Here is a 15,202-nt window from a genome sequence, read left to right as displayed (position 1 = left end):
AGTCAACAGTCCAGGATTGTGTAGCTTTGCAGTCAAAGAGCCAGGGCCAGAGTCTGGCCATTTGGTATCACTGGGCACTCCACACTAAACACTACCTTCCCAGAAATGGAAATGTTTCAGAGATGGTGGAACTTAGAAGACTGGAATAAATAATATTGTCACTTCCCCAAAACTCAATGTGCTAAATGTGATATAGGGATATTAGTTTAACTAAAATCTTAATTTAGAGCATGTGCCCAAATAGGCATGTTTACTTCTTTTGACACAGTAACAGAGACAGTATGTTGTGGTGATTGAAAACATGAACTGTGGTACCAGAGTATCTGGGTTCAAGTCCTGGCTCTTCTACCTCATACCTGTATGGCTTTGGCAAACTTTCAATAGCTCTATGGTTTCATTTTCCGATAAGTAAATTACACGTTATAGTGACCCTTGTCTACAGGGTAAAGATGAGGGTTACATGAATTAATACATGTAAAGTATTTTGAATAGTGTTTTCCACACAGCAAATATGCAATAACTATTAGCTATTATTATTAAGCTACTGAGACAAGTTTGAACTACACTACAAGTTAATACTTATTATTTTATTATCAACCAGATTCCTTTTTGCTCTAAACAAATGGTTAATTGGAGAAGGAATACAACACTGAGCTACTCGATACTTTTTTGGAATTTTGCTTTCCTGAAATACATGTGGTTTCCTCCTTAGAAAATATCAACTCTTCTTGAGTAACAGCCCATCTGTTTTGGTCTACAAACATGAGAGGCAATATTGTCAATTGACCAAGCGTGGAGCAATGGCCACTGCTCTGAAGCCAGGAAAAAGATACAATTAGATCTTTGGTGTGCCCTCTGATCTTTGGTAACAATAAAGAATAACTTAAAAAGTAGGCATCAAAAAAAGTGGCTTCTCTTTAAGGACAATGTTTAAATAAGCTTTGAGTCTGGGTCATGGGGAAAAAAAAATACTTCTTCGCTGCAGTTGTGTTTTACCAACCCCTTATTTCTATTCACAGAAGTAAAGGACATGAAGAAATCAATTTATATGGAGAATATTTACTTGTAATAATCTTTCAAGGATATTGTATGCTTCAAGACTGAAATAAAATTGCAAGATTCAAAAAAGAAGTATGAAATCTAAATAAGACAATGGAAGGGAGAAAGATTATAGGAAACAAAAAATTGAGAGTCCAGTGAGGAGCCACACACTATAGGTCTATATAATTGGCAGGTGAGCATGAAAATGGAGGTTTCTGGAAGAGTTCAGCAAAATCATATATTCCTCTATGAAAATTGAACAGTAGTCACTCCTTTTTAAAACATTTTTCTACTCCCTTAAATCCAACCTTCTAACCCCACCCCAGGTCTTTCACTTGTGTATTTATAATTGTAGGTGTCAATGCAATACTGTAAGAGAAGAGGAATATGATATACAACTTAGATCAGCCTTAAGTGATATGTAAATCTATTCATGCTTTAAAAAGAAATGATAGTTAATAAAGTGTTTACATTTAAATTCTTAATCAGAGTCCAATAATGGTGAGGATTGTCTTAAGAATATCATGTGTCAAATGTTTGTTTTTGTTGTTTCTGTGGTTTCTGTTAGACATTTCTTGAGAATTTAAAACTTGTGTTACCCTAGGCATGCTTATTCTCAAAACACCACCTTCTATATGTAAAAAAAGTGACTATGGCAGGTAAGCACTTAAAATCCCATCAAGCTCTAATATCCTGGGATTAAAGGTAGGAACACTTACCAGATCTCTCTTTTTCATTCACCTTCTTACTACACTGTTGTCAGCATCAGTTCATTTTTCACTGGAAAAATCTATTTTAACACTTAAAGATAAAAAAAATTGACCCATTGCAATCTTTTTTATAATCCATTTGGGCCAGCCTTCTGTGTTTGTAGAAGAAATTTCTACCTCCCTTAGGAAGGTTGTAGTTCCTTAAGATAATACAAGACCTTTTTATATTCTCCTTTGAGTCTTTTGAGATTAGCTTTCTGATATCATAGCAGATCCCAGGAACACACACTCTAATATCCAAATCCCAATGGGAATATTTACCTGAGCAATTACAGTTCTATTGAGGAGTTGATTAAGCACAAAATGAAATGATGTAATGTGTTTTTCTATATGGTAAGAACGTCTCAAGAGAAAATATATTGTGGCTCTCAAAATGGTAGATTATTATATATAAAACTGTATTATGTGTTTACTATTTAATTTTATTTAACCTGCTCAAAGCAATTTATCAATTAACAAACTATTCTAGGACGGTGGAATAAAATGGGAAGAAGCAAAAAATGTATCTAAGTGCTGAAAACTAAAAGATCATTTAAAGTCAGTGTGTAAGTGGGACGTCAATTATGACTGAAGCTACTGACTCAGATATATGCTGTCTGTGCATCATATTCAAATGGAATTTTGGCCATCAAAGGCCAGAATCCATCTGAGAGTCTTAATTCAATACATGCATTTACTCTATGAATATGTGCCAGGCAGTGTTTTAGGTACAAAGCAGAGGAAAGGAGGATAAGTTGAACCCAACATTAAGAATTTTGTCAAATACAAAATAGTGAATGAGAGACAATAGAATAAGAAGAAGAAGAAAAAAAAAAAAAGAAATTGAACAGAGATTGGAAAATCCATGGCAAGACTGGAGACTTGAAATGAGATTTAGAGAGATGTTGGCTAGTGAAGAAATATATATATATATCCTTATATATATATATATATATATGGAAAAATGTATATATATACACATATGTATCTTGACAAAGAGAGCTTCTATCTGCCCATGGGATTAACTTCAGTGGAAAGTAACTCTTCTTTTCCAATAATTCTAGCAAAATCCACAGTTAAGTCACTAGCTCACTACTGCCCACTCAGAAAGCAACCCCTGGGTCTCTTGCTGACTGGCCATGAGCACTTCACCAAATGCTATTGGATACAAAGACAGGGACCCAGCTATAATAGGAGAGGCTGAATCCCCACCGGGATATTAAGATGATACTGGTAAGAGAAATATATAAGAACCCCTATAATTTGCAAGGAAAGGAATGGCCAGATTATGTGTGTAGAATAAAATGACTTAAAGAAATACAAAATACAGTTTTTAAAGAAAATATTTATTTATTTTTGGTAACACCGCATAGCTTGCAAGATCTTAGTTCCTCTACAAGGGGTTGAACCCGGGCCCCTGCAGTGAAAGCTCCAAGTCCTAACCACTGGACCACCAGGAAACTTTTATATGATTGCTTTTCAGACATGTAACTAAAATCCCTCAAGAGAAAGCCCTAAACTCCAAGGTCTCTGAAAGGGACTGTCCCCTAGAGCCTCCTGAGAGATTGTGGTCCGACAGACGCCTTGGATCATTGATATCTATTTCAAATGTCTGACCTCCAGAACTGTGAGAGAATAAAGGTCCATTGTTTTAAGCCACCAAATATGAGCAACTTTTTCATAAACCATAAGGAACAAATATAATAAGTTTAGAATATAACAGATTTAGAAAATATGATGAATGCTTAAAATAATTAAAGACAGAGTGAAAACAAAATTAACAAGAGCATGGGAACTTAAAAAAAGTAAGGCAGCAAATGTATGATCTACTTGTTAATCAAGAATTAAGGTAAAAGAGAACAAAAGGTAATATTAAAAACAATAACCAGCTATAGATAACTTATTAATCACATATCACAGAGTGCTAAGAACTTAAGATACATCATTTAATTTTTTAAAAATTTGTATTGGAAATGTAGAGTAATATCTCTATTTTGCAGAAGAGAAGGTTTTGTAAGTTCTAAAATAATAACCTTGCAATAGAAAAAGTAATACAAAAAAAATAACAAAAAATGACTAAAAAATAATACCCAGAAATACACATACACATGTTGGAAATTCACTTCAAATTTTTCTGAAAAAATATAGACTATAGATGAATGTTGACTCATTTCTTTAAAAAAAAAAGGTCAATTTAGTAAAAATGGCCGTATGCCTTAAAGAAGATGATGAAAGACATGTCTGTTTTTGTGAACTTTGTTAGAAACATATTGATGTTCCTCAAGCCAAGAAATGGAGTCTAACAATACCACCCCTAAAACCCATTTTAAACAATTAGAGATTGGAGAAGAGCAGCAAAGGTAGCAGATGCATTTGAACTACCCAATGAAAGAGATAAGATAGGGCTTAGGAAGCTAGGCATGTGGCGAACAAAAGACCGCATTGTCCCCTAACTCAAAAAATACTTCCCAATTTTACCTCTCTTTCACATTCAAAAACAAACCTCTGACCAAAAATCTCTGATGAAACCCAGAGTCTAGCTAACAAATCTCTGATCAGAAATCTCTGATGAAACCCTGAGTCTAGCTAGAATTAGGTTCTGAAAAATTAAGTTGGATCCCACCACTTTCTTGAGAGCTCCTTTCGCATCCTTGTTGCTCACGGTGTAGATCAGGGGATTCAGCAGGGAAAATATCACAGCATAGAGCACCATAGTCACTTTGTCAGGATGCATGCTGTTGCTAGAACCGGGCTGGCAATAAATGAAAGTGACTATCCCTGGAAGACAGCAATGCTGTGAGGTGGGAGGAAGGAACAGATGGAAAAGGCTTTGCATCTTTCCTCTGCAGAGGGCACCCTTAGGATGGTGATGAGAAGAAACAAGTAGGAGGTGAGGGTGGGCACTATGGTGATATCTCATTGAAAGTGGCTGTCAGTTCATTAATAGAAGCATTGTAACAGGCAAGAGTAAAGAGAGCAGGTAGATCACAAAAGAAGTGGCCAAGTACTTTTGATCTATAGGATGGGACCTCAAGAGCTAAATGCAAATCATTCAGAGAACACACAATTCCACAGAGGTAAGCAGCCAGAAACCAGCACTGCAGGGCATTCCCAGGACATGGATACTATGTAGAGCAGAGGGCTCCAGGTGGACACAAAGCCATCACAGGCCATCATAGCTAACAAGGATGACCTCAGTGACTACACATGTGCAAACAAGTAGATTCACCACGCCTCCCAGACAGGAGGTGGCTTTTCCCTTGTTTGAGATATTAGACAGCATCTTTGTCACAATGATTGTGGAACAGCAAAAATCCACAAAAGACAAATGGCTGAGGAAAAAGTATAGGGGTGCGGGACGGAGTAGAGAACTGACTTGAATTGGTATGATCATGCCCAGGTTGGCTAAACTGTGACCCCATATGTGAGAAGGAAGAGCAGGGAGAGAAAGACTCTCAGTTCAGGGACATCTGATAGTTCAATGATAATGAACTCTATCACAGGGGTTCATTTCTACCATATATCAGGTTTGGAAAACCTAATGATAAATTTTGTGTTTTTTCCTGAAAAATAAAAGATAAGGGAGAAAACAGCACATTTGTATTAACTTCAGTAAAATATAATATTGGCAGCAAACACAGTGTCTTTAAAATACAATTGTTAAATAATTCAAAATGTTCAATGTTTCAGCGAATCCCACTGATCAAATTTCAAGTATCAGCACAAACCCGTATGATTCCAAACTTTTATATATCACAATAAAATGAGCTGATGAATTAAATTTGATATTTTGATGGACTTTGACATAGACTTGGTGATAGAGTCATTAGAGCCAGATGGAGATCAACTCTTTTTCCTTGAAAAATGTAATAAGTTCTGTCCAAGTGGGGTGACAGCTATTGTGATCCTATACAATGCACACTAATTGTTTTAGTTTGGCCAGTCAGTAGTATAAATTTGCAGTGGGTGAAGCCCTTGTTGGGGAATGTGACCCATTTCTTTGAGATTTAGTCATTCAAGGACCATTTACATTTGGAATTATGAAGAATGAAAAAGAGAAAATTTCAATATATACTGAAGGCCGTCATCATTTTTACTTATCAAATTAACAAAGAGATTAATAACAGTAGTAGTGGTCAATGTCAGTAGGACTCAGAAAGATGTAACTCTGGTATACATACTTTCTGGAAAGCCATTGGTAACATGTTTCCAAAGTCTAAACCTTGACAGCGATAAAAGCTATATGATTTTTAATGAGATATTTTATTTTCAGCCGTTAAGAGAAATAATTTACATTTTGATAAAATTGAGAAAAACTGTGTCCAAAGCTACATTGTAGCATTGTTTAGAATATTAACACTAGAGAAAATTAATAGTAGAAATTAGAGCAATTTTTAAAACTATGGTGCATGATATTTAGGGTGGAAAATTATCATGCTATTTAAAATTATGTTTTTGAATTTTGAAATTAAGTTTAATTAAAAAAATAAGGATACCTAATGGTATACTTAGTTTACACATGCAGATGTAAATGAAGATGTATATGTAGAGGTATGAATACATATAATAGAGGTATCACTTTGATTTGGCTACTACCTTAAAAAGATAAATCCTTTATCCATATTAAAAAAGAGGTAAGTAAAAACTTCCCCAAGGTCTCTAGAGAAATTGGTTAGGGGAAGCAAATACATTGTGTATTCTATGTAAGTAGGACCTACCATTCAGGCATTTTCTTAAGGAAAAAGCAAATAGAAATTAAGAAATTTTATTCTCTGCTCTCCTTCCTAACAGCAGGAGAATTATACATGCCTTCATATACACAGTAATGAAATGGAGTCAAGAGATTCTGTACCAGAAACCTTACCTGGTGTATTCTCTATACCTTGAACTAATTTCTTTAAAATTGGAAAGTCTCCAATTCTTTAAATTGGGGACATCACTTTCCTGAAGTCATATTCTTTTTCACTGCAGGACCAAACAAAGCAAAGCAAAACAAAACAACAAATAATAACAACCAAAAATGAGTTATTTGCCTACTTCAGAGTTAATACAGAAAAATCAACTTGGAAAATTTCCTTCCTTATGTTCTAGACTAATTGTAAGGAACAAAATTTTGATAAACCTATAACTTCATCATTTTATGGCCTCTTTATTCTTAGTAATATTTCTTATTCCAAAGTCTACTTTGTTTTTTATTAATATATTCATGCATATGATACTTTCTATACTTTTATATTTAACTCAATATATCTTTATAATTAAGGAGGTTTCTTTAGAAACATTAATTCATTCATTTTAGTCACATGATTAAAAAAAATAATAACACTAAAGTAAACCTAGCTCTATAGCAGCTGTAGGAATTACTGCAGATAATTTGAAATCTAAAGATAAATAATAGAAGAACATGAAAGTTTGCATCAGTATTTATTGAAAACTGTAAATACCTGTAGTATTGCAGTATCAAATTATTCTCTTGGTTATGTCACCCACTAATTTTTAAACAATGGTCAGAGACTTAAGAAATATATATTTCAATTTTTGCAGAATAAAAAGTAAAGAGTTTGTGTTTCTGACTTAACAAAAAATTAATCACCCTTTGCCAGGGTACAGAAGAAGAATGAAAATTTATTCTCTGAAAATGGATTATTCATCACTGATTCCAATCAAGATCAATATAGTATTTCTGCTACTTTTCCACTGTTATTCTAGTTAAGTTAAATATCAAGTAAGTGACAATGTATAGAAGACATTTTATTTGTGAATATGTAAAATGATGTTTGTTATCACTACATACCCAAATGTTAGCCAGGAAAAAGTTGATGTTAATTCTTCATTGTAAGTTTGAAATCCTATAACTAAATTACCTCATTGAACTAATATAAAATTTTCTTCCAGTTTTTACTTCACCCTCACAAAAATAGTAAGAATTTCTTCTCTCAATATTTTTCTCACAAAATATGGAATTTTTATCCAACACAAAGAGTGTAGAAAACATGTGTGTAAGTAATTTAAGCAAAATTGGTGAGAGAAGACATGAAAGAAAAGATAAATATGATGGTTATTTTCAAATTAGTTACATATGTCTATGCAGGTGTCTTATAATAAATATTACATTGATTAGAGGAAAAATTAATCCTCCCCAATATAGACAACCATCTAGATTAGATTATTTCTATGTTTAGATTATACTTAAAAATTATAGCTAATTTAAACCAACATTCAAGTCCAAGAAAAGCTATTAGCTCTCAATTTTTACAAAAAATCTACTCAATTATTTTATAGAGACTTTGAGGAAGTCCTGATAAAGAGAATTAAGATGCAGCCTTGGTCGAGCTGCCATAGGAAGTAATAACATATTTATGATGATTGGTAGGTGACAGGCAGGAAGCACAAAACATGAAATATGAATAAATTATCTTAGTTTTTGTTCTCAGTATTTCAAGAAACAAGCTAATATTCCTAAGCCTCTTGTAAATTCTTTCATTTTCTACACTGAAACTTTTCCAAAATAAATTAGAATAGTAGCCACAATTTATGCAAAATTTCACTCCTTCCACCACCTAGCAAGATACCTTGTATGTATAAGACATAAAATAGTAGCTTAAATACTTGTAGAATCACCAACTCTTCAACATTATGTTTTTTCCTCCTGAGTAAAACGTGTGTGTTTCTATTTTGTTTCTCTTAAAAAACTTGCCTGTCCTTCAAGGCCAGGTAAAAGATGCATGATAGCCGCAAATGATTTTGAAAAGTCTCTCCCCATCAACTCTGAAGATCGAGTCAAGTCAATTAATCTTCTCTTATTCAATCAGAGCCAGGTATAGCTTCCTAAATCTCATATCCTTTCTATTGCAAATAATCTTTGCTTTTTAAATCTAAAGTGATTTTTTAAAAACGAATACACAGTTCATTCAAAATCAGGAAAGTATTTGGTAAGAACCAAAGTAAATATTTACCAGCACATGCCGTCAATATGAAAAAAATTTCATTTTCATTATTTTGCTGACTGTGTCCTTGACATCTTTATTTCTCAGACTGTAGATCAGAGGATTCAACATGGGGATCACCACAGTGTAAAACACAGAGGCCACTTTGACTGTGTGCCTGGAGTTCTTGGAGTTGGGCACACAGTAGAGGAAGAGGATGGTGCTGTGGAAGATGCTGACAGTGGTCAGGTGGGAGGCACAGGTGGAGAAGACTTTGCGGTGGCCGCCAGCTGATTTCATCTTCAAGGTGGTGACAACAATGAACAGGTAAGAAGTGAGAATGCTGAGCAGTGTCATCACCTCATTAAAGGCGGCAACAGTGAAAAGAAGCAACTGGCTGAGATAAGAATCAGAACAAGAGAGGGAGATCAGAGAGGAGAGCTCACAGAAGTGGTTGATTGTGTTGAAACCTCGAAAAGATAATTTGACAGCAGAACATGTGAGTGTCAAGGAACAGGCTGCTCCCCATGCATATGATACAACCACTAACAAGGCACAGAGTTTTGAGGACATGGTGACTGTGTAGAGCAGAGGGCTGCAAATGGCCACAAAGTGGTCATAGGCCATCACAGCAAATAGGATTAATTCAGTCACCACAAAGGTGCAAAAGAAGAAGAATTGCACCATACATCCTGAAAAGGAAATGGTTCTGTCTTCTGCAAGTAGGTTCACCAGCATCTTGGGAGCAATGATGGAAGAATAGCAGAAATCCACAAATGAGAGGTGGCTGAGAAAAAAGTACATGGGGGTGTGCAGTTTGGGGTTAATTTTGATAATCACAATCATCCCAAGATTCCCTACCACACTGAAGCTGTAGATGGCCAGAAATACCAGGAAGAGGGGGGCCTGCAGTTCTGGGTAATCTGAGAAACCCAAGAGGGTGAATGTGGCCCCAGCGGTTATATTTCTCTTTGCCAGAAACATGTTTCCTGATGGCAGGATCTGAAAATCAGTCTTGGAAAGAATATATTATGGAGAGTGATTGACACATGAAACATGCTTACCTATGCCCTGTGCAGAAGGGATATAAAGTGAGACAAAATAAATCTGTGTTATAACCCTGGTAGGCGTTCATCATCCAAGGCAGGAATAGCTAAAGTTTCAGAAAAGAATTACTAGCTGTTTTTTTTTTCTCAAAAATGGTAAAACTTAATTCGATTCATGTTCTGAAATATAATTTTAAAGACATACAAATGTAATAATTATAAACTCCAGCAATTTAAATAGTAATGTTATCAAATCCTCATGTGAGACATTCTAATACTGAACTCCATGAATTCGGCAAAATGGAATAATTTTAGTCGATACAACAGTTACCAATGAAGAGTGAAAACATCTAAAATAACTTCTATAATCAGAACTAATTTTTATATAAAATATGTGTGTATTTGTGATATAAAGAAAGAATAGCCTATGTACTTATTCATGTCTATATTTTAAATATCTGTTCAGCACTTTAATCATCATTCCTCTTTTTGACTGAATAAGCCAGATAGCAAAGTAAATAATGATTTATGTTTTTTAGCAAATAATACATATTGAACTGCCTTTTTTTAACAGGTGAGTAAACAGGAAACTGAAGAAGCTATGACTTGCCCTACAACATAGGTATTGATGTTCAACCTACAACTAGAACTCATATTCCTGAATTCCCAGTCACATACCCATCTGTCTACACCATGCTCTGATCCACATTACAGCTTGAGATATGAGCATTTCTACTTTGTAAAGTTCACATTTTCACCCTTCATTTCACTATTCTTTTGGCCACTTTAAAGAGAAATGTTATACTATAAAGCTAGGAAAATAGCCCAATGAATGCATTGAGGGCCACAGAGATGTTCTGAATATCTGTGTTGAGATTGGACATGGAGAATGGACGTTAGAGAAAAACCCCTGTTTAGAAATAAGTATGGTTAAAACTCTTAAACATTGACACTTGCCTTTTCTAGGCACTTTTCTCTTCTTTTCTTTTTTTTTTTTTATTATTTTTTGCAGGGTACACCAAGTTCAATCATCTGTTTTTATACACATATCCCCATTTTCCTCCCTCCCTCAACTCCCCCACCCACCCTCCCTCTCTTCTTTTCTTAAGGCACCTAGAATACTCAATCTGTCCTATTACCTGTCAGAAGCGTGGATGAAAATTCAGATTCTCCACACTCTGAAGACACTTATGATCAAGGAGTTCTTAATATAGAAAAAAATGGTGAGATTTCTCAACTTGGTTCACCAATAGGAAGCCTAGTTACATTTGAATCTTAGCTAGATAATGAATTATTGCTATAAGTGTATCCCAAATATTCTATGGTGTTTCTCATACTAAAAAATATTCATTGTTTATCAGAAGTTCAAATCAAGTTTAGCATTCTGTATTTTTGTTTGCTAAATATGTCAGCCCTCTGGAAGAATTCAGAATGTAACGGTGGACAATACATTCCACTTGGAACTTTCCTCGTTTTAGTACAATAATGTCTTGCATACCAGAAATTCCCTCCATCATATAATGAAGAGTTCTTTCTCAGACCAGCATTTCTGGTCAGGTCATCTCTGTTTCTACCACCCTAGAGCCATCTGGCTCTAGATGTTTCAGCACTAAAGGCGAGAGTTCCCATATAACACTCAGAAATTTTGGTGGTCCTATATGTTCAGATATCCAAGTATTTAAGGATAAATCAGGACGCAATCTTTCCAAGTCAATTCTCCTATTGTAAAAAGTTTATTAGTAACATCGTGCAGATTTTCTCAAACCCAGAACTGTTGATATTTTGTGCTGGTTTATTCTTTTTATGGGGACCTACCATGTATAGCAGCATCTCTGGCCTCCATGATAGTAATACCCTTCCCTGGCCTCTCCATTGTGACAATAAAAAATGTCTCCAGATATTGTCAAATGTACACTTGGGAAGGGAGGGAAGGCACATAATCATCTGTAGTTGAGAACTACTTCCTTATTTCCTTAACTGCTGTAGATTTTCATGTTTCTTCTATCTCACTTAAAACTATTCTTTATCTCCCAAATGATGTTATCATATGGATTAAACAATGTGTATTATATTTGGATCTGGGAAGGATGGTATCTAAAATCTTCTTCCTTATAATTTTTTCCTTTTTCTTTCTTTTTGTTTTTGTGAGCCAACATATTTTTCCCCATGCTTTAAAGTCTTATTTAGAGCTAGTTCTATTGATTCTATTTCTCCAGAAGGTTTATCATTCTTTTTGATTCAGTTTTATGTAAATACCTCCCTATTGTCTGAAAATGCACAGAAGCAGAGTAACATATAGCAGAAAACTCTCAGGACCCCTCTGGTCCCCCACTCCAAGGAAACACTTGTTCAGGACACTGTTATGAAAGAGTTCAGGTAAGCCAGGCCCCCTCTACAAACCTCTCTAGAAATTATGCACTTTCTGTTCTAAAAATGTAATGTTTGCAGTGCCTCAAAATTTCCCCAAAATGATTTTTCTCACGAAGAACTAACTAAACCTAAGCTATCTTCTAGGTACCTTACATGGTAAAGATTATCCATATTTTCTCAGACCTACAAACAAACCTGCTAGTGGAAAAGGCAGCCTCCCCTCCAGGCTTTGGAGAGCTTGCTGGTTTAGAAGAGAGGCTAAGACTCTTATGTCTCCTCTACTCCCTGTGCCACTGGGACCCTAGAGAAAATCCCTTGCCTTATTCTTCAGAGGCCTCAAAACAAGTAATTAAAATTAATTATTATTTTCTGATATAATTCTGATTTCTTGAAAAACAAACAGCAGCTTTAGAAACACCTTACATGAAAGTTAATCAGAAGTGTAAATGTCTTCTTCCTATGCTCCATGACCATTCATGTAGATTTCAAAATCTTTTGTGTAATAACGTCACAGCAAAAGTTATCTTTATTACTCAGCAAATATATTTTTGGTATATTGCTTTATTCTTTTATTTTTTCCATAGATTTATTGAGGTATAATTGACAAACAAAAAATGTATGCATTCAAGGTGCACAACTTAAATGTTCTGAGATAGATAGATAGATATATTTATAGTGAAACAATCAACACCATCAAGCTAATTAATATAACCATCACTTCACATTACCATTTTCTTTTTTTCTCTTTCTTTTAAATAATGAGAACACTTAAGTTCTACCCTCTTGGCAAGTTTCAAGCATACGATACAGTATTGTTAGCTACACCTTGTTGGTTGTTGGGCCTGAGGACACCTAGTGTTGGAGCCCACAAGCTCTTTGGTGGGACTAATGGTGGACTCTGGGAGGGCTCACAGCAATAAGCATTTCCCAAAACCCCTGCTGCCAGTGCCCCGCCTCCTCGGTGAGCCACAGCTGCCCCCCTACCTCTGCAGGCAACCCTCCAACACCAGCAGGTAGGTCTGGTTCAGCCTCCTATGGGGTCACTGCTCCTTCCCCCTGGGTCCTGGTGAGCACACTTTTTTGTGTGCCCTCCAAGAGTGGAGTCTCTGTTTCCACCAGTCCTGCAGAGGTCCTGCAATCAAATCCCGCTGGCTTTCAGAGTCTGATTCTCTGGGGATTCCTCCTCCCGTTGCTGGACTTCCAGGTTGGGAAGCCTGATGTGGGGCTCAGAACGCTCACTTTAGCAGGTGGATTTCACAGTATAACTGTTCTCCAGCTTGTGAGTCACCCATCCAGCATTTACGGGACTTGATTTTAACACGATTGCGCCCCTCCTACCATCTCATTGCGGCTTCTCCTTTGTCTCTGGATGTGGGGTGTCTTTTTTGGTGAGTTCCAGTGTCTTTCTGTCGATGATTGTTCAGCAGTTAGTTGTAATTCTGGTGCTCTTGCAAGAGGGAGTGAGCACACATCCTCCTATTCCGCCATCTTAATCCTATCTCTCCAGTATTGTTAACTACAATCACATTGTTGTATATTAGAGCTTCAGGATTTATTCATCTTTCATAACTGAACCTTTGTACCCTGTGACCAACATCTCTCCTTTCCCCGGTCCTCCCAGCACTGACAACCACCTTTCTACATTCTGCTTCTATGAGTTTGACTTTTTTAGATTGCACACACAAGTGAAATCACGCAGTATTTGTCTTTCAGCAAATATTTATGTTCCTGACCTCTGTAAGGCATACCTGCCCTGGTTACACTAACCACACTGAAGAGTGGGAAGATCCTGCCTGCAGGTCCCTCAGCTATTTTGTTATCATCCTGCAAAGGGTATTATGGTCAGGGCATCTCCTCATACATACTAATGATAGGACCACAAAGGGGAATTTAGTTTCTCAGTGTCCCCAGAAGAAGCTACATCTGGTTAGAACCAGTTTCCAAAGTTATTGCAAACATTCTGGATAACTGATAAACAAATATTTTTTATATTGCTTGCAGCATGATTTCACATTTATTTCCAATTTATTAGAATGCTTTCATCCAGAACTCTGCAGTTGCTTAAAATACCATATTTCCAGAAAACCATTCATTCTATCTTCTCTATCACCATTGGCATTTATTTAGATTATATTTTTATTACTACACTTGTACTGTTCAATAGTCTTCAAATTGGTATTTAAGTGTATAGTTTCACCCTCTTATACCTGTCTGCCACACAGCCACTAAAATCACTCTTTACAAAGTGAATCAATTGACATTTAGATATTTCTTTGAATATGTGTAAAATATCTCTGGAAGTATATATTAGGCATTTTTCAAAGGGCAGAGAGAAAAGAAGTGGATCATGAGAATATATTACCTACTCCAAAAATATATACATTAAATAAGTGCAAACTAAATTAAAATAAACAAATGAAAGTTGTAATGATGAAATAATTCTCCAGATTGTAAATCTGAGGGACTCACAGCCACTTATAAGTACATTTGCAAGTTCCTAAAAATATCCTCCAAGGCTTTCTCTACCATACTTATCCCTCTCCACTTCCTGTAGAAATTTTAATCTCTATAAATATCAGTATCTTTATTTATACCTATAGCTATCTATGTATGTATAGATATATGCTATTCCCATATCTGCACATAGATGCAATACCTCATCAGTCTGGGTGCCCTTAACTTACCACTTATCTCATTCATCCACAAAACACTGATGAGCCATGAACTCTTCCATTAAGCTTTTTCTACCACTTCCAGACCAAGGTCATTATTCTTTGAAAGCCACAGTTTTCTGTGAATCATTTTTTCTTTACTTGTTGTTTGAGCCACAGTGTGATGTGGTTGTCAGTTCATGTGTTTACATGGCTGTCTCCCCAACCACAGTGTGTGTTTTCTGAGATTGTGAACACTGTCTCTTTCACCTAGGTATGCTCTGCACATGTTTCTATGTCACCCAACAGCAGATGTATACTTACATAAGGATCAAAGCAGACAAACAAACCCTGAAATCAATGTTATTAACTTTAGAAATGTAAAGTACATTTTGCTGTAGGTCAAAAATGTAATGAAT

The 15,202-nt window shown here is 35.6% G+C and overlaps 1 protein-coding gene and 1 pseudogene across 1 annotated transcript; both read right to left on the bottom strand.

Moving 5' to 3' along the window:
- Positions 1 to 4,326: 4,326 nt before the first annotated feature.
- On the bottom strand, positions 4,327 to 5,878 carry LOC130848641 (olfactory receptor 5L1-like; annotated as a pseudogene).
- A 2,880-nt stretch (positions 5,879 to 8,758) lies between these two features.
- Positions 8,759 to 9,700, bottom strand: LOC130849407 (olfactory receptor 5D16-like). The gene has a single exon (XM_057728270.1). The coding sequence runs from the start codon at positions 9,698 to 9,700 to the stop codon at positions 8,759 to 8,761; it is 942 nt and encodes a 313-aa protein (XP_057584253.1).
- Between the last annotated feature and the right edge of the window lie 5,502 nt (positions 9,701 to 15,202).

This window comes from Hippopotamus amphibius, chromosome 3 (genome assembly GCF_030028045.1).
Source record: "Hippopotamus amphibius kiboko isolate mHipAmp2 chromosome 3, mHipAmp2.hap2, whole genome shotgun sequence".
NCBI classification, from domain to species: Eukaryota; Metazoa; Chordata; class Mammalia; order Artiodactyla; family Hippopotamidae; genus Hippopotamus; species Hippopotamus amphibius.
Note: the sequence above shows the minus strand (reverse complement) of the source record. Positions and strands in the feature narration are given on the sequence as shown.